The 19,408-nt window shown below is 39.5% G+C and overlaps 1 protein-coding gene across 1 annotated transcript in view; it reads left to right on the forward strand.

Annotated features, from left to right (window-relative positions):
- CA10 (carbonic anhydrase 10) overlaps positions 1-19,408 on the forward strand; it is a 143,095-nt gene that overhangs the window by 23,577 nt on the left and 100,110 nt on the right. Inside the window, exon 2 of the mRNA XM_069872692.1 lies at positions 6,624-6,698. Within this exon, the coding sequence (XP_069728793.1) occupies positions 6,624-6,698 (75 nt within the window). The remainder of the gene's footprint in view (positions 1-6,623; positions 6,699-19,408) is intronic.

Here is a 19,408-nt window from a genome sequence, read left to right on the forward strand (position 1 = left end):
TGTAGAATTCTGTGGGGTTTGAGGCCGCTGTGTATTTTGTAGGCTCAAGCACCTAATATTGATGCCATGCCATTAGTCTTGAGGTTAATTGGAAGACCTTTATTTTTTCCCCTTGAGTTTGCCTTAGCAGTGCTGAATACTTAAATTCTGGGCACAGCTCCCTCATGGGAAGGCTGATGAAGAATTAATTTCTCTTTCCTGGAGCCAAAGATTTGGGAAGAGAAAAAAAAACGGTCTGCCTGTGGCAGCTAACAGGACAGTCCCTGGCTGTTTGTAGCATTACTGATGGGTGGCTTTCCATTTAGAGAGCACAGAGAGCGACTAGGGTCAGAAACCTGATGAGAAGTCAGTATCATATGTGCTTCTGAGGAAGGAACTTAGTGGTTTCCTTTTAAAGGAAGCCTTATTAATTTAGCATTAATAATATATTGAACTTTAAAGGCTCAAGGATATTGAGGCCATTTCTTTGAAGTTGCTGAGTCTCCCCAAACCGCAGTGAAATTAATGGGAGTGGAGAGCATTCAGCGCGATATGAAGTAAGAGCTATTCTAAAGTTAATATCACAAGGTATCTTGCTTCTTCTTACTGCATTATTTTAGAGAGCTCTTCAGGACTTTTTATCTAGACATGATTAAACAACTCATTGGAGAGGAAGCTCCCCATCTAACACAACACTGAGTAGGCTGCTGTGTGTGCTGACGCTCCTGTCAGAGACTCTGGAAACCACCGAGACAGCCAAATTGCATTCATGTGGTTGAGGACACATGAGACCCTAAGCATGGCATCAATGCTTGAAATGAAAGGTGCTGAGTCTCTGGTGTTACCCTTTGAATTTCCCACACCGTTTGCTATCAGTATTAGGCTGTAATTGCTGCGATACAGCTATGTATTTTTCTCCTGCGTTAATTTAATTGCTTTGATTTCTTGCAGTAGCTCAGCTTTGATGTAATTTTGACTCGTGCCAGAGAAGGAAAAGAACTGTACCTCATTCAAAAGCAATATGAATCCCATAGATTTGTATGGGGTCTGAGGAAACGGAGGCTGGCATGCCTACATGACAGTAATTTGTAGGTAGAACTTTCAGCATCCTTTCATATTAAACTAGGCTGCCCGGAGTTCCCATGACAGTGTCTTACTTTTGCCCTCTGATGTGATAAAAACAGGTCACGTCTGTTTTGCTTGTGTTGAATACTGTTTGGAATTCACAGCAGCAGCGAGAGCTTTTACACATGGGGATGGTAGAAGAAGGATTTATGGAATTGGAAAGTATTAACTTAATGAAAGAGCATTTGCATGTTTTCTGAGCAAAACATTATCAAAAAAGATAGAATTCTGGCACAGCCGATGAAAGCATTTTATTTATTGATTCCTTTATAATCCTTTGTGTTTTTTTCCTCCCTCATCGAATGGCGACGCATGCCATGTAAGCTGTAATATTCATAAGCAGGCTAACCTTTCTTGTCCTGTAACTACTCACTTATAAATGATGCTTTATATAGTGCCTAAAGTGTGTGGTGTTAGGTTCTTTTAATATAAAAAGGCTGCATAAAATAATAGCTACAATTATGTACAGACTTGTTTTAAACAAACTGAACATTAATTATAGAGGGCTGAATCTTCAGCTAATTGCATCTGCTTAGTTCCCCTGCTGCCAGGTCCACTTTCTACACGTGTATTCCATTTGCTTTAAGAGGCATTTGTTGGTGTGAGCCAGAAGCTGGTGCTTGTGTGACTGAAGGTGTTGAAGCTGATTTTTCAGTTTGAGTAAGTCTGTGTTCCCTCCAAAGTTTAGGCATCTCAGCCTTGGGTATATCGGTGTGCAAAACATCCATATAAAATGTAGTAAATAAAACTATTTTAAATAAGATTCTGGAAATGGAGTTCAGCAAAAAAAAGATTAAACATTTTCTTAAAGCTTTTTCTCTTTTTTTTAGCCACCCTGCACTGCTCTCTGTAGGGCTAATTAAAACATAAGATATTCTGAAACACTACAGGAAATTTCTCTAGTTTTAATTTCTGCCATAAGGCACAACTTTTTCAGATTACTTGTCAGTGACTGAAGAAGATGCCTTGAGAGTGATGGAGCCACTCAGAGGGAACTGTAGGACTCTGAGTTAAATAGCATTACAGAGCTAAGCAACATCTTCTGAGGGCTGGGAGACACATGAGAAAAAGGCCTACGAAACCAGCAGTCTGTGGGACACAAAGGGTGTACATCAGTGATCACACCACATGCTAATACCTCATAAATGTACCTTTCATTCTCACTGCTCACCACTGTAGTAGCAGATTTGAGGATTAGTTTATCTTGTAGTAACTATGATGCCATTTCTCTGTGAGTTTCATATCAAAGTATTAGCAATGAATTAATGCTTTGTTCTACGTTTATTACAGAACTATATGGCTCATAGTTGCAGCTGGTTTTCTTTTTAATCTCATAACTATGCAGGAGAGGTAATAGTGATAAAAACGTTATCATGTGCTTAACGCCAAGGCAATATGAACCAGGTTATCGCTGGCAAGACTTAGCATGTAAGCTGAGTGAGGATAAGCATGCAGGGTGATTAATACAGCAATCAGAAGAGCTCAGATCAATAACATTCATATCAAAAAAGATTCTGTTTCTAACAGCTGTAAGCTTCATTCCCCAGAGTCTAGCATTTTTCAGCTGTGTGAAATGGCAGGAAAGTGGATGGCAAATTCTGATCTGGCAGGATTCTACTCTAGGCTTACGCTCAGATGTGAATGACATAAGTGATGGCATCAGACAGAACCCTTTTTATCTGTTATTTAAGTATGGAAAGTAAACAAGTAACTGTAGAATTACTTGTCTAGATGTTTCAAATAAGCATGTTTACAGGGGATATTTTGTATTAATTACAGCATTTTATAGTATGTCAGCATTAGTCCAACAGGTTGAAGACCTCTTTTTACTGCAAATTATATGCAGATATTTGAGCATCTGCCTTACAGTACTTGGTATCTGGTACAATGTTATCTGATGACTTGAAAACAGCCCTACTGACTGACTGACAGCTTCTCTTTGAAACATTATCCTACTCATCTTAACCTGTAAGCTAGACAGACTTAACTGATGACTTTATGGGGCGTTAGCATCTTTTGCTGTTTGCATTCACTGTATGTCTTTATGCTCCTCTACAATGCTGCTTCTCTGCACGTGGAAGTACAAGGAAACAGAAATGCACAATATCTTGCAGAACTTAGCCTGTAATTTTATGCTCCAAAATGAGACATACCTACTACAATAATCTGCCAAAAGGAAAGCAACACATGTCATGTCGGCTCCAAATAAATATCCTGTCTCCTCTACAGCAGCTGTGTTGAGAGAGATCTGACATAATGGTGTTATATCAGCAGAGCTTCTAATCTCAGATACAAGTGATTTCGGTACCAAGGGAGCAAACGTGTTAGCAAATGGAGGTCATTCAATATCCTCTTGCACGTGGGACAGACTTGGCATTTAGGACTTGCCCTCCTGATGGCAGAATACAGTGCTGGTGCTGACATTGCTGCTGCAGAGCTACTTGTGCAGGTCATCTGCTCCTCACAGCAAAGTGTCTGCTCAGCTGGCCCTGCTTATCTTGGTGCCTTGCAGAAACTACAATATTTCTCAGAAGTAAATGTTGAAGCAGAAGTCTCTGATGTGTCAGGTTTTTAAAAAATATTTAACCCTCTTTAGGAATACAGAATTGCTTACTAGACCTTTTGCCTCCTCAGTATCTTATGTGACAAGAGAAGGAGCTGCCATGGAGGAGCTGCAGCATTCTGGTAGGGACACAGAAGTATCAGAGCATGCACACGTATCTCTTTTTACGGTCCTGAAGTGGGAGAATTGCAATGAGAGGTACGATAGTTTAATTTAACTGAAATAAGAAGGATGCTGAGAGAATTTTGCTGTTTTCAGTGGCATGAGGTGGCACATACGAAGAATCCTTCTCCTTGGCAACAGTTCTGAGCCATACGGTTGAACCTGTTTACCCAGGCACAGCGCCCTGCTGTCAGATGGGCATTGATACACCAATCGTAGAGACCCTGTGCTGTGAGTGCATCAGGTGTAAGTGTCCCAGATAGGGTTCCCAGCAAGGATGGTCCATATGCCTGTTTATTCTAATTTTATATTCCCTTGTTCCATTACTAACCCAGGTATGGGTCTGATTATGTTTCAAAAATAGAGAATAGCTTTCTTCTCTTTAGTAAGAGCTTTTGCTCACTTGTATAACATGGATTGGAGTGATAGTTTAACAGAAGTTTTTGGAAGACAGACTTTCCTCCCTGGCCTTACCAGACCCCCTCCTTCTGCGTCCGGAGAAATGAAAGCTTTATAAATCTTTTTCCTTTCTAAGCAAAATCCCTGTAGGATCCATCAGAGTAAATCTCTGGCACCGAGCTAGATTTCATATGCACGGCAGAGTGGAAAGCTGTGTTCAGTCACTCTCTGCACTATTTGGCAGGATGTTTTGCCTGAACTGGTATAAAACATTGAGGTTTCAGGGTTCAAAGAAGAGCTTGGCACTGGGGATTGTCTCCCTCGCTGCTCCCTCACAACAACCACTTGCCTTGCCTCTGGATTTCCTCAGTGGCTTCTGTTTTCTGTAAATCAGTAGGACTCCCAGCATTGCTCTTGCCCTGTCCTAGATATTTAATATGGCTGTGGTGCGACATCTTATTTGCTTATTGTACATGTGTTTCATCGGTATTGAGATAAGGATCTGATGTCTGTGGAATGTGCAGAGTGATACCAGGTCATGCTTTTTTCTGATAGCTGAAGCAGTTGCACAGACATCCAATTATTTAGTACGAAGCTTTGATAATCTAATTTTCTAGCCCATCTCATGCAGTCTGTTCCATCCTAATGCAGCAGGCTTTAAAAAAATATGACAAGAAACCCCTTAGTTTTGCTGATATTCCTTTGGGAATTACTTTAGTAACTAAGTGTTGGGACACCACACCGAAGTAGAGCTGGCCTCTTCTAGATTTTAATTTAAACTCTGAATAATGGCTTATATTTTAGTTCAGGACCTGGCATGTATCATGTAGATTGGCCACAGTGTGGGCAAAAGGAATACATTTTTTGATTGCATATGTTCCTATGAATGCTTACCATAAGCAATTGCATTCAAAAATATCCACCTTCTTGAAGTTTTACTTTGCCTCTACCTACATGTATACTTTTTTTGCCCACTTTTCAATTGCAGGTGCCTCTGGTTGGCTGAACCAGTATTTGCTGTGTGTATTACTGCAAGATGCACGTCAATGGAATGTGATTCTCTGGGAAATTTTACATAGAAGAACGATTTATGTGCTTTGTTGGGATTCAGTAGTATCCCTGCCTCTTGCTGAAGCATCCTGCAATCTTCTGTTGCAGAGCGTAGAGGCATAACAGCAACCTGAATAAACCAGTGTCGAGATCCAAAATATTGGGTTGGGATTTGCTATTTTCCAAATGTTTGCATAGTGCAGTCCAGCACGACAAAGCCATACGCAGTTTGAATTCTCTAGGCAATGATATAAAAACTAAAATAATGAAGGCAACATCATCTGCAAACTATAAAGACTGCACAGTGGAACAGCCCTTCCAGTTTAACGTGTCACTGTTTAATTAATGGAATGAACGTAGGTACAGCACAGAGAAATCTGCATCCACACATGCCCTGTTCCACTCGTGTGTCTGGATCTCTGGTGAAGCAGAGTGTTGGTCCTTCTGTCAGTATGTGCAATTAACTTCAGCTTTTACTTTTGTTTCTGCAATTTACAGTGAGTTAAATCATAAATATTGTTTTGTTACTGATGGAACAGTATGTAATGGTCCTTGCCTCATATCCTTTTTAGTCTGAATGTCACATCCTCTTTGTAATTTTTAATGACAACAATAATTTTTATTATATTGCTGGAACTGTTCCCAGGGTAATTGTGTCTTTTGTGTATAATATGTGATCTAGAAATGAAACTGCAGCAAAAGCTGCTAAATCCAGTGTCTTCCGTAGCTGCATATTTGTGTTAAAAAATTCTTGGACCTAGCGTAAGAGATTGAAAGTATCTTATAAAACAAAACCAACCTAAAATTTAAGTTAATGATGCACAAAGTAGCTGAGCTTTCTGTAGCTCAGTGAAAGAAGCAGTTATGGACACAGCTATTGCCTGTGGTTTACTTTGTTACTTCTTTCCATTCAAACTGAGGTATTATTGGAGAACTTGGGCAGGGAAGGGGAGAAACTGCTTTTCCATCCACCACCTTGGACTCAGATATTGGCTCCCACATATGAGCACACTCCTTTTCTTTGCATTTTTCTTCCATATTGAATTTATAGTTGGCACAGAAACATCAATAGTGCCATAGATTCTCATTTTCTACCTGAATTTTTAAGTGTAGTGATCCATTTTTCAGAAGCTTTATATATTTTACTATGTGAGAAACAGGGACGAGGTGCACTAAGGTACAGATGCTTAGCATAATTCAATAAATTGAATAAACGTTACTTGGGAACTTGAAGAGTGGCTCTTCTGTAGAAGATGATGCCGTTTAGAGTTTCCAGAGATCATGTAATTAAATACTTCCCATGCCTTGCTTTAATTTTATGGTTTCTTTGATTATTTCTTTCTAGCTCAACAAAATTCACCAAAAATCCATGAAGGCTGGTGGGCTTACAAGGAGGTGGTCCAGGGAAGCTTTGTTCCAGGTAAGTGTAATTTAGCAATCTTAGCTTTTATTAAATATTTTTTCACTGGAATTAATGTTGTGTTTGGGGAAGATTTTTTTGGGGTTGTTTTTTTTTCAGTCCAGTCCAAAGATTTAATGTACACAAACAATAAATGTCACATCGGTGTGAAGCATAAAAAGGTTTTTGTCAATACATCATCCAAAGACCACGGCTGTTCTCCAGGAAAGAAATTGCTTTCATGTTGTTCCTAGTTTCTCTTAGGAAAACTAACATGCAGAGTCTCTCACTACAGTAACCGGGGCTCAGGCCTTGCAGGTGAGGGTGCAGGGTTGTCAAGTGTGGTCAGGAAGGTGCATCAGAGCTGGATCTGTATATTTACAAGTGATGCACAAACCATCATCCTGTGCAGGACCTTAGATGTATCATCAAAAATTTGGGATTTGGAATTAAAAGGTACAGCTAGTATTAGGAATCTTTCTTTTCTTAGGTAACCTACAAGCTAAGGAAGGAATTCCAAGTACAGGTGCTGGTACATACAGGAAATGGTTTATCATGTTCTTGACAAGCCAAGTATAAAACCAGTTGAAACAATGGTCTGTGAGTAAGCTTGTAAATCCTGACTTTGAAGGATTATTCAGGGTAGTTCTAAGTTCCAGACAGCAAGACTGCTGCGTGTTGGTGCTGCTGAGTTTATGCATTGGTATATTCAAGACGTTTATCTTATCTTACACCTTGACAGGCTAGTCTTCACGCAATATCTTAGCAGTTCTTGTCACCTTTGGCAATAGACGTTCTGATGGTATCTGTGTCCTAGAGGAGTAGATTTGAAGCATGAAGACATCCAATAGAAGAATTAGCAGCTGCTTAGAGCCAAGGAACTTGTCTAAGCTAATAATCCAAACTGAAAGTGAGTAATGACATCTGCCCTGATGGATTATTTAAGGAGAGGAATTGGAGTTTTGGCTATTAATTACCTCGTAGTAGTAGTCTTTTTGTGTGTATGCATGCATTTTCGTGCAAGACATATAGTCCAGTCATCACTCCTGCCGTGAAAGAAACCCTTTCTTTATAGATTTTCTTTGTATAGGGTAAAATAAGTTAGCATCTTGTGGAGAAAGAAGTCACTGAGAATACTAAGTAATACTGTTTTTCTGCACTAATAATATTCTTCTGTAGTGGCATGTAATTGCACTTGATCAGAGAAGGGTTACAATGCTTCAGCTTATGTTTGTTTACGTACTTCTCCCACAAGTCTGTACAGGAAGAGATAGAGCTAGCAGGGATCGCACAACAGCATGGAAATCGGATGATGAGTGACACTAAGATCTTTCTTCACTGCTCCTCCTGTCATTATCCTACTTACATAAAAAAAATGCTCTTGTAAAATGCTTTGATGAAGATAATTACATTTTAAGAGTACTAGAATTATGGTTTACGATTATCAATGAGGAATCCACTTCTTATTTCACTGTGACTGTTTACATCAGGATATTTTAGTGACTTCAGGGTGATTACTCCAGACTGTTAGACTGGTGATGAACTCAGCACCGCTGAGGACTTCTATTAAAACAGCATTCAATTTTCAATTCTTACATCTAATTAATACAATTTAGTGTCATGAGGGTAGAATATGCCACTTTATACAGAGGAGAATATGGTCAGTGGAGCTACACCCTTATCTGTGGCTAAAATAAACTCCTGTGAAGTAAGATCCCACCACTACTCTTGTGTATGGTTATACACAGGAAACTCTGCTTGTTGGTCATTGTCAATGAAAGCTTTACTATTACTCACAAAGAACTTCCCTGTCAAATCCTGTCCTCTGCCTAGTGCAAAAAGAGGTCAAAAAGAAAAGGAAAGGAAGCTGTTAACTAAAGGTAGATACATCATACGCTCTGCAAGTACTTTTCTCATAGACTCCTGTGATTTAAATAGTGACTATGATATCAGAGGATGTTATATCATAGTATTTATTCAGGAGTCTGCAAGAACTTAATTTCTGAAGTACCGTGTGTGTCTGTGTAGGATTATTTAGGCTCTTCAATTAGAGGATTGCTATTGACTTAATAGTCTGAAACCACTCATTTGTGCTCAGTGAAAATTTCCTTGTCTTGTAGCATCTTTCTAAAAAGGTCAGCTGTGAATTCAGTGAACCGTGAATCCATCGAATACACTCAGGAGCAAAATCCATGCTCATCATTTACCATGTCTGCCTGCCTACAAGGACGTGGAATTATTGGGAGAAGTTTTACTGCTGTTGCTTAAACACATCAAAATACAACTATCGTATAACATCACCTCACCATGGTATTTCTGGGCACATGCTGTTTGTGGTCACTGAGAGATTTACTCTCTCTCTTATGAAGAAACTCACCATAAAATACAGTCACCTACTTAATGCCTTCCTGGCTACCTGCTGACCCTGCGCCAAGCTGTAAATTGCATTATAGTTAATGACTCTGGCCAAAGAAGGATGTTTCCTGAATGCTATTGATTGGGATTTTTCTACTACTGAAAATATTACTTAGAATTCTCACTTTCTCCTTTCTGAATAAAGGGTGGTTTTATATTAGGGCACTTTTTCATTTTGCATTTATAAAATGCGCGAAAATGCATTTGTATTTCCAGACCAAGCAGTCACCAACTTTATAGTCAGGACATAAACCCTGAAAATAACAGCATAACATCATAATGGGAAGCCTGACAGGTCGTTAACTACAGCTCTGCAAATGGTGCTGCTATAACTCGCAAGTGGATGTAGACAGCATCACAGCCTACAGCCTTTTGATATCTGGTCAAAAAAGCAAAATACTCAAGTTTGTAGCACAAAATAACCAAATCACACTGGAAGTTGTTCCCTTGATGCCAGAGCACATTGCTGATAGGTGTTCCACCCCAACCCAGAGGTGATCCTTTAGGACCTTTCTATAACCTCCCCCTAATATATTTTTCCTGTGCCTTTACTATCTAGGAGCTTCAGTTCCGGGGGATTAGGAGAAGAATGAAGGTTTTTACACAGAGAGGTCATTTTACAAATATTAAGTGAGATATAGGTAAAGAAAGATGGATAAGTGAGTTCAAGGCAGCAGTGTGGGAACTGGAAGAGAATCAAACAACCAGCACAGATACGTGTGTCAATGCTCGTCTGTCTAGTGTCCTATGCTGTTGATTAGAAAAGAAAAAAGATGTTCCTGCAGATCTTTTGGAGAAGCCCGTGTCCTTTGACTGACTGAAATGAAGTGGTCCAGCTGCCCCGACAGAGAAGCAGCAGTAGGCAACAAGGATGGGCACTGTGAACTTGGCATCCCTCCCTCGTGTGCAGTACCAGATTTTCCATTTCACAGGCTTGTTTGTTAAAGCTGAAGAAGGTTGCAAGATTATTTGCAGTGAAATGTTGGCATTGTCTGGTATTATGTTATAATTTCAGAAGTGAGGAAGGAAGAGGGGTGGATGTGTGCAGGCCCATTTGCCCAGCCACTTTGTTTCAGTTTAAAAACAAACCCAAAGATTGGAAATCACTAGCATTTAAGCAATGGCATTTCAGCCATAGCATGAGGAGACAAAATTTTTCTTCCTTGGTCAGGTTCGATTTAGCAACGTCTCTGAAGTCCAGAGTTACTGTGCTTCTACACTAGAATAATGAGGAAGCCAGGCTGGCTGAAGCAGTCCCTGCAAGAGCCAGCCACTGCCAATTTGAAAATCCTAGGTAATTACTATTGTCAGAAAATAGGTCCCACTGGAAACAGTGGGATTTGCTTGCTGTGTCAAGTGCTGCATCCCTTGAATAAGGAAATCAGAAGCGTGTTCTTAAAAAACCCAAACCAATATTTACAATATTGTGTTCCTTTTACAATGGTTTTATTTAAAACCATCTCTTTCCAACTTCTTTAAGCAAAGTGAAATTACTCCTTTACACAGCTGTGCAGAGTAACCTCCATCTCTTTTCTTCTAGAGCGTTTAGCACTGCGAGTGCATTCCTAATGTGGTTTTTGAGGATATCACGTTTCAATACGGCAGCCTGTGTTTCTCATGGAGGGGAGGGGCTGAATAAGGAATAAACTTTTGTACGCAGGGTGGTGCTGACAGGTACAGGATGAAGAGGAAGCTCAGCTGTGAGAGGAGCTGCTCCTTCGCATCTCGGTCAGTTCAAGCCGTACCAGGGGCCAGCTGCCCCGCTACAACGTGCAGGCAGGAATGATGGCTAATTCCCAGCTTTAGTCCCAATTTAGAACTGCAGGATTTAGCTGTTCTCTGTGACTCAGAGGATATAGCAGATGACATAGAAGAAAGCATCTCAGATAATGTAGTCAACCTTTCTGTAATTTCAGACTAGGCTACAGAGGCCACGGCCACAGCACATCCATTCGCTGCGGCATGGCAGGGCCCTTCCCAGGAGGAATTGCTGATTCCATTCTGCTCTTCCTATCCAGCACCTGGGCATCTTGAAATGTTTTTTTCTTTCAGGTCTTAAATTAGGCTTTCTTATAATAAAAAAGAAAGAAATGACTGAAGTCTAATAGGATATGGCTGAGACACTCCCACTGCACGGCCTTGGCACGCTCCGTTATCCACATACTGACATCTTAAGAATTAGCTGATATTTTAATGGGCATTTAAAATTGGTTAACGGTAGTATAAATTAAAGTAACTGAGAAACTAGTCTCTCAAGATTTTATTGCTCATTGTAATTTCACGTTTATGGGCTTACTGCTTTGTGGCAGGACTTGTGGCTTTTTAGTTGAAGAATAAAGTAGTAAAAATATGGTGCCTCACTCAGAGCCTGGTGAGATCAGTGGAAGTCCTTCCACCTGACTTGAACAGACTGTGTCTGAGGGCCACAGTCACGTTATTCTCATTGTCAACCGTGCTTGGATCCAGTTTCCCAGTTAAGGCTGTCCAGTGCAAATTCATTTCTACATGGACTTTTAAATATTGCATCCCAACTTATTTTATGTTATTTTCCATGCAACTCCTAGGTCTGCTTTAGGTAAAAAAAATAATTAAGAGAGAAGAAAAGATAAAAATGAAAATTATGTATTTGTTGAGATGTGAAATGAGATAAGAGTTGCATACAGGGAATGAGTCTCTTCCTATGCCTGTAACTCAGTGAAACCGCAATAGAATTCTGGAGAGGACCAAAGGAAAAGTACTTTATAAAGTGGTAGAACTGCATTGAATCAAAAGACATAAAGCTCTCCTCCTGTATTGATGATGCTCAGGTTTCTGCCTGGCTTACGATTGTTTCTCCCCTGTTGCTGATTCTGTAACTACTCTTTCCACAGCCTTCTTTGAATTAATAGCACATTTGGGCAGGCACAGGTACACTTAGAGAAGGATACCGAGTTACATGTAATATTTGTAAAAGATAACATAGAAATTCTCCCTGCTTGTTACACTGAGTCATGAGTATTTATGCTTATTTTTATCAATTAATTATAACAAGGATTTTACATTTGTGTAGTTTTTGCATCAAAATTCTGCCTAAACCATTACTGGATTTTAAAGATAAAGATGTGAAGGAGCTCCGGAACATGAATATTGTAAAATACTGAAGAAAAGAAAAGGTACTGAGTTTTATAAACAGCACTTCTTGATTTAGAAAGTCCAGTTTGAAACACAGAATGTTCTTTTCTAGCCCTTTTCACTTTAAGAACTGGTTTACCAGTCTAAGTCCCAGTGGCTTTTTGAGATTGATAGCCAGATCTATAAACTCTATTTAAGTGCTTTAAAATGCAAACGACTGGCCAAGGAAAAGGAGCTAAGTATGTAAGATACACAGTTCCTTCCAAAGGCTCCGGGAATTGGGTATCCAACTTGCTTAGGCAAGAAGATGACAAGATCCCAGGAGGGACCTACTGTATCATTTAGTGCCTGAAGACCATCATAATTCTGACTGCAAAGTTCCACAGCATCTGAATCATCTTTAAATAAGAATTTTAGTCCCTGCAAGAATGTTCTCTGTTCTCTTAGGGGTTGAAAGTGGGGTAAATAAATGAAATATTTGTTAACTCCCTACCTCCCAAACCCTTCCACATATTAAAAGAAAATCCAGAAAGAGTTAAATGGCATTGAAGCGCTACATGCAGAAGAAATGCATTCAAGTGAAGGATGTTCTTGTTTCTTGCCTCCTTCTGGGAAGATTTCTGGTAAATTGTTTCTAATGTGCCCTTCAGGAAGCTGTTACTGAGATACTGGCATTTAATTTTCAATTTCCTGCTTGACCTTGTTCTGCAACATGAGCTCGTGTTGGTTTTCATGCCTAATGTACATAAAGACACCTTCAACTACTTAGCACATAATGCTGTTGCTGGGCCATATATTTATAGCGGTGATTTTGTGGAGCATGCTGTTTGTAATTGGGGAAGAGGGGATTCTTAGTCGCAGGCTTTTAAATGCAAAGCTGTTGGAATGAGGTCTGCTGGCTTTAATAACAAAATATTTTCACAAGTATTGTTGTTTACCAATCACACACCCACAGTGCCCAAACTGTATTAAACTCCTGAACATCATTCTTTGCATGACATCTGCCTCTGCAGAGAAACACTGCACTAAACCGTGTATCATGACCCATCTGCAAGCATTATGCTTGTGAGATTAGGGTGGAGAAGGGGGTGCTGAGTTCTTCCCATTCTATTCTGGTGCTTTTATAGACAGAATAGTTGTCAGAATCCCTGCCATTTGCTGTCCCTGGATAGAGACAGTAAATGAACATCGCTGTCGTGCTTTTCTGTACTAAAGGCAAAAGGAATGGGACCAGAAGTCCTGTCTTGTTTCGTGTCAGGAAAGGAAAGCTCTGCTTCCCTTCTAAATGGCCTTTTCTGTAGCTTGATATACTTGCTTTTGTAGCCAGAATCTGCCGTCAGACACAGGGCACTGGGCAGTCCAGCCCAGTATATATTCTACGACTATAAGATAAAGTTTGTTCTTATGTGACTTTTAGAACTGGCTTGAATGGCACAGGGCTCCTCCATATCATAGTGTTAAACATGCAGGAAAATTCATATTCTAGTGAAATACTTTCCTTTTACAGCAGAAGTTTAACAAATAGAACCAGACTCAAATGTTGTTATTCAGAGAAACTCTAAGTTTGGTGTGTGTTTTCATTCCCGAACTCTCCTTTTAACCGTTCTAGTGACCCCAAGGTGATACTGTGTCTCGCCTCCGAGTGGCTGTGGGTAATCTCCTCACAGTGCAACTTTATTTTATATTCTCTTCCTGCCATGCTTTGCATGTTAGTAACTGTAAAATTTATAGAGAATTACGTGATATGAATGGACATAATCCCAAAGAAATTTACATCTCCTCATCGGCTGTCTGAGTTAATGCCCAGATTTGTTCTTTGCTGGAGTCTGAAACCACTATAAGCTTAGCAGAAATGATGTAACTGGTCTAGCCTTTTCATAAGCTCAGCTGGATTTTTCATCCTGAGAGTCCTATTGTTTCAGCAGAAACATTCAAATACCTGATGGAGCTTACAAACATACGTGGTCCAAAGAGTAAGCAGAAATAACTGTACCTTTAGGCATTGCACCGAGAGATCAAATTCTGCTTCTTTAATTTCCTTCCTCTAAAACAACCAAAACCTCCAGATAGACCCACTGTTCTGTAGTGCAATCCAATAGAACAAAGAGCTGAGAAGATCACAATATTAAATTTCACTAGCATCTGACATCTTAAATGAATTGTTCTCTTCATGCCGATATTAGGTTTCTGGGTTTTTTCAAGTAGGTTTTTCAGAAGCACCTCCTTTACTACAGGGTCTCCAGTTGAGGTGCAATACTGACACGTGCAATGTACACCTATATAGAGAGCTTTAGCACTTTTAGTATTTAGCACTCAAGTGTTTGATCTATAAAATGTTTATCGATAGTATTCCTTATGTAAGACCTGCAGTTTTGAAACAATAGCAGGAAATAATTCATCTATGGTAGAAATAAATCTAGTAGTTGAAGAGCAGCAGATGTAAATTATACCACAAGACAAAGCTTCATTCAGTGGATTTTTATGGTGCGTGGAGATGGATAAATTGTCCCTTGAATACTGAGGTATTTGCGTGAAGATGCACAGATAATTTCAGGGTGTTTTTTATTATTATTCCTTTGAAGAACTGAGACAACCATTGGAAGCACAACCTCTTCTCCAGCACCGTCTTGTCCAGAGGCAGCTACCTTAGTGAAGCATTCTCTTATGGTTTTTAGCATTTTATGTTTTCATGTGAATATTCTTCTGAAAGAATTTGGTCTTTTAAAAATTGGTTTTCTAGAAATAACCCACAGGAAATCAGGATGATAGTACATAATTCTGCATTAATGTCATCCAGCCAATATTGGCAAAACCCTATTGTCATGGGTTTACGTGCAAAAAGGTGGGTTATCTCGGAAACTTCTAATGTCTCTGTCACTTTTACCCTGTTTCTCATTATTGCTAAAGAATTTTTTTTTTGTAGCTCCGTCAGGGTTGGATACCAGGCTGTATGTGATGCACATCTCTGGTATCTTCATCTACCTTCAGAATGCTCATTATTATTTTAAAAAAGTTTGCACATTACCAAATAATCTACAGTATTGTATCCAAACCAATGTTTTCAGTGATACCTGAATTGAGAATTTCAGCTTTTTTTAAATTTCAAACACAACATGAATCGTTGAGCACCCTCAGACAAGAAACCAGTCGGATTCTACTTTCACGTACAGAAATAGGTGCCAGTTCAGAGTCATGCACTATGAGAAATTTAGTACATATTTCTAGTATTGAATCTGCTGCAAGTAATTGATTTGATAAAAGGTCATAGGAGTTTGGGTATTTGATTCTCTCATTTCTAACCTCACAAGCATTGCAGTGTTCCTGTGCAGACACAATTGAGAGCCACTAGGGCTTATCAGCAAAGGGAGAATAGGGTGGTTTGGATAGAGGAGCCGCGCATCCGTATTGTGCAAAGGGCAGAAACAGAAAGGAAGAGAGCTCTCATCTTCACTCCATTCCAGCAACTCACAAGGAAACATAAGAATGCAAACAGCAGGCTTAGCTCTGATTGCTAGGTCCGTGAGCAACAGTTTTGTGCAAAACTGGATTTTGCTTTGACTGAAATACATGGAAAATTTTATTTAGTAAAAACATTAAGCCCAGAAATTTTACTTTGACAAAACTGGCAGCTAAATCCCAGCACATATGTGCAATTCACTGTGTGGGCAAGGCATTTCTACGGGACTCTAAAAATAAGCTGTTGTGTATGTTTTCTGAAGGTGGGAGTGACCTTCTGGAGATACTTGAGCTTTTAGGAATCATCTGCAACAGGAAATGAATCACCTACCGAGTTCACAGTGTTCTGTAGGTATTTCTCATTCTAAATTTAGAGTTTGTGGCAATAAGTCTCTTCTCACCATTTTTGCTTCAGATTTGCCCTAGTATAAAGGATGCAGGGAACAATCTAGGTGTGGGGAATTGCTTTTGGATTCTACCACAAGGAAAATAATAATAATAAGATGTATAAAAATAAAAATTGGTCAGTAAAAATGACTACCTTTTGTTTGTAGGCGCACATTAGGAATAATTATGTAAGACCAGTAGCTCCTGCTTAATCTCCATTTTGAAGCTGATTATAAATATCTAAATTAAATGAAATTAAAAGAATTCCTTGCTAGAAAATCATCCCAAAGCATCTCTGTCCAAAAGTACTAACTTGCTTCCTGCGTGTTCGACCTTTTCAGATACCTTTTTGTTTCTCAGCTCTGCAGGGTGTTGCTATTCTGTGCACGTAACAACAAGGTTGAGTATTGGAAGGACTTCAGGAGCATGTAGGTATTTAAGGCACCAGTGATGGAAGCCTGTATGCACTTCATGTCACTGTAGTCATGTTCTCTGTAGTGGGTTTGCACTGTTGTGGCCTCAGCACAAGATACTACTAGTTTTTAATGTCTGGTTTCTTGCCACTTGTTTTTGTTGAAGCTAACTTGGAGATGCAGCATCCCATCAGCTGATTAAAGCCTGGGTGCCTGCACCAGGGCTTTCTGCTGGTTTACAGGAACTTTCTCCCAAGTAGAGAAAGGAGAGAAAACACATTCAACTTAGTTACGAGCAAGTTTATATCTGGTTAGTTCAGTGAGAATTCAGCAGTGTTAAATGTGACTGTAAAGGTAAAGAATAGATGATGAGCCTTAAGATTCAGTTCTCCCTTCAGGAAAGAAGAGGGTTCCATATCTTTCTACTGGAGAGAAACTGTCCTGTTTGATTGAAAGAACAGAAGGGAAACAGTCACTTGACTTCACAGTACTGAAGAGAGATTCCAGGATGTGGAAGACAATGTAAATCAGTCGATGTTCTACAGCCACAGTTTTTTGGGATGGGTCACATGGAAGCATTCATGTAGGCAAGTTAGGAGAAAGGCACCAAGTCCTAAGTAAACACTTCTAGTACTACTGCCAACAACTCTCCTGAGACTCATGCTTGCCATGCCTCCAACACAACCAATCAAGAGAAGCCCTAGATGTCTGAGCTTCTCTGGCCAGGAAATCTGCTTCTCAGCAGCTTTCAGAGTGAAGAAATACCAAGTGGTACTTGTTTTGGGATGTATGCTGTGATTTCATGGGCAAGCTTCCCAGAGATTATTTGATGGAACAGAAAAGCCTCATGGCAGCAGGCCAGCTGGCATCCTCCACAGCACTTCATGATCTTTGGAACCCATGAGAAACAAGCAAAGCTTCCTCCACAGATGGCTATCAGCCTCCTCCTCATCTGTTCCTTGGTCCATAGCTCTGAAATCAATATTTTCATAGCCAGTTCAAAATTCCAGCTGGACTCTCTGTGGACATGCACTCTTCCAGCCTCTCTTGGTAACCAGTTCTTTTTTGCATGGGCTTTGCCAATGGGTTTTGGTATTGAAAGTCTTCAACCCCAAGCAAAAGGGTTTGCACTTTCTGAGGAAAAGTTATTGCATCATCCAGCCTCTTTTGCTCTCCTCAAAATATCTACTGACCCAAAAGAAATAAACTTTGCACTGGCAAAGTGACTCAGATTCTAACAAGAAGAACAAATAATTTTGTAGGTCTAGTTTCTGTATGTTTGCCTTTGGTCCTTGTTCTGAGTTCCTTGAATCCATCCTTCAAATACAGAAAGAATCAACGGTTTCAGAGAGGAACCTCCTGTTGATTAAGCTACTTTACCTTGCACAGCACTGTGAAAGCTGAATTTTCATTTTCATCTGGCTATTGCACCGTCATCATTGAGTAGAAGAAAAAATCAAGATTAATCCTGTCTTATAACTAGCTAATGCTATGGACACCCTTCTGTTTTTTGAGAGACTTGTATTATGAGTCACTGAGATTGTTATCTGGATTTCACTGTTAGTTGTATAATCATTTCCTTCACTGTTTCTGGTTAGAACACAACTTAATCATAAAAAAAATATTTTCCTGGGGACACACAAAGCTAAGCAATGGAAATTTAAAAAAAATAAATTATAATACATTTTTATGTGCATTATTTTAAAACAGTAGAGAAAGCTAGAAAGTAGAAATCAGCAACCAGGTAAAATAGTCGGTTAGTGTTGTATTTCATTCTTAAGATGGCATCAGTCAAAAGTACGTGTTTATGTCGTCCCTAGAATCTTCTTCTATTGTCAATGAGAAAAATGAATTGAAAAGTTTAATTGAAGCCTTTCCTATAAGGGAAGAAAAGTTCTCCAGCATCACACCACCATTTGAGAAAACCAAAAATATTCAATTTACAGGCCAGTTCAAGTTGGAATGGACAGGCACACACACAGGCAACCTGAGCAGATGGCTAAAAAAATGAAAGAGGATGGCGGAGAAAGGTCCCTCTGACATTCACTATTAGAGACAACAGTGTCTGCTAATAAAGCAGAGTTAATTCTATAGCAAGGAGTGAAATATTATTTAATCAGCAGTACTTCATACATAATTCAATTAACTGCCTTCACTCATCAGTATTAACGAGAGCTGGAGCTTGGATTAATGTGCTTGAGCTTCATAACAGCACTCCCAGTCTACTTAAATGCTGCCAAAACTTAATAAAGCGCTGCCAATCAAATTACAGTATCTGAGCCCAGTGCATCAATGTGCTGATAGTACAAATCATCCTCTGCTCACATCGTTGTTTGCTAATTCCTTATTTATGCTGATCTTTGCACTAAACAGTTTAATTAGTGTACAGTGGTGGAACAAGTCAAATTTCTTATCACTTTCTTGATGACGTCTTTATGATCATTCAGGTTGTTGAGCCATAATTGTAAATAGTGTATCCGTGTGCACGATTTGGAAGTATTAACTTTAACAAGATGCACAAGTTGCCACAGAGGGATTTCTGTTAGTCAGAAAAATAGAGATGCGAAATTAATTTCTGCTTTCGTATCTCATTTCTACATTTCAGACACCTTTGGTGACATTTGAAATAAAAGATTGATGCGAAACAATGATGTGAAAAGTGCTAAAGCAAGTAGTATTTCAAAATGGAAGCAGAGGTCTTTGTTTTGAATGGACTGGACCAGGATGTTTTCTGGCTGTGATTATCAAGGATACAAAAAGCTGGCAGCAAATACAGCATTATTGACTTACAGATGATCCAGGCATACTCAGTTTAAAACTAAAAGAGTAAGGACCTCATGCAGTTCACTGCAGCGCAAGAGAATACGGCACTTGCAGCAAGGGGGCTTGTAGAAAACTGTCTGATTTCCCCATCTGCACTCTCAATAGTAACATCAGCAGAAAAATAAA

This window comes from Phaenicophaeus curvirostris, chromosome 19 (assembly GCF_032191515.1).
Source record: "Phaenicophaeus curvirostris isolate KB17595 chromosome 19, BPBGC_Pcur_1.0, whole genome shotgun sequence".
Lineage (NCBI taxonomy): Eukaryota > Metazoa > Chordata > Aves > Cuculiformes > Cuculidae > Phaenicophaeus > Phaenicophaeus curvirostris.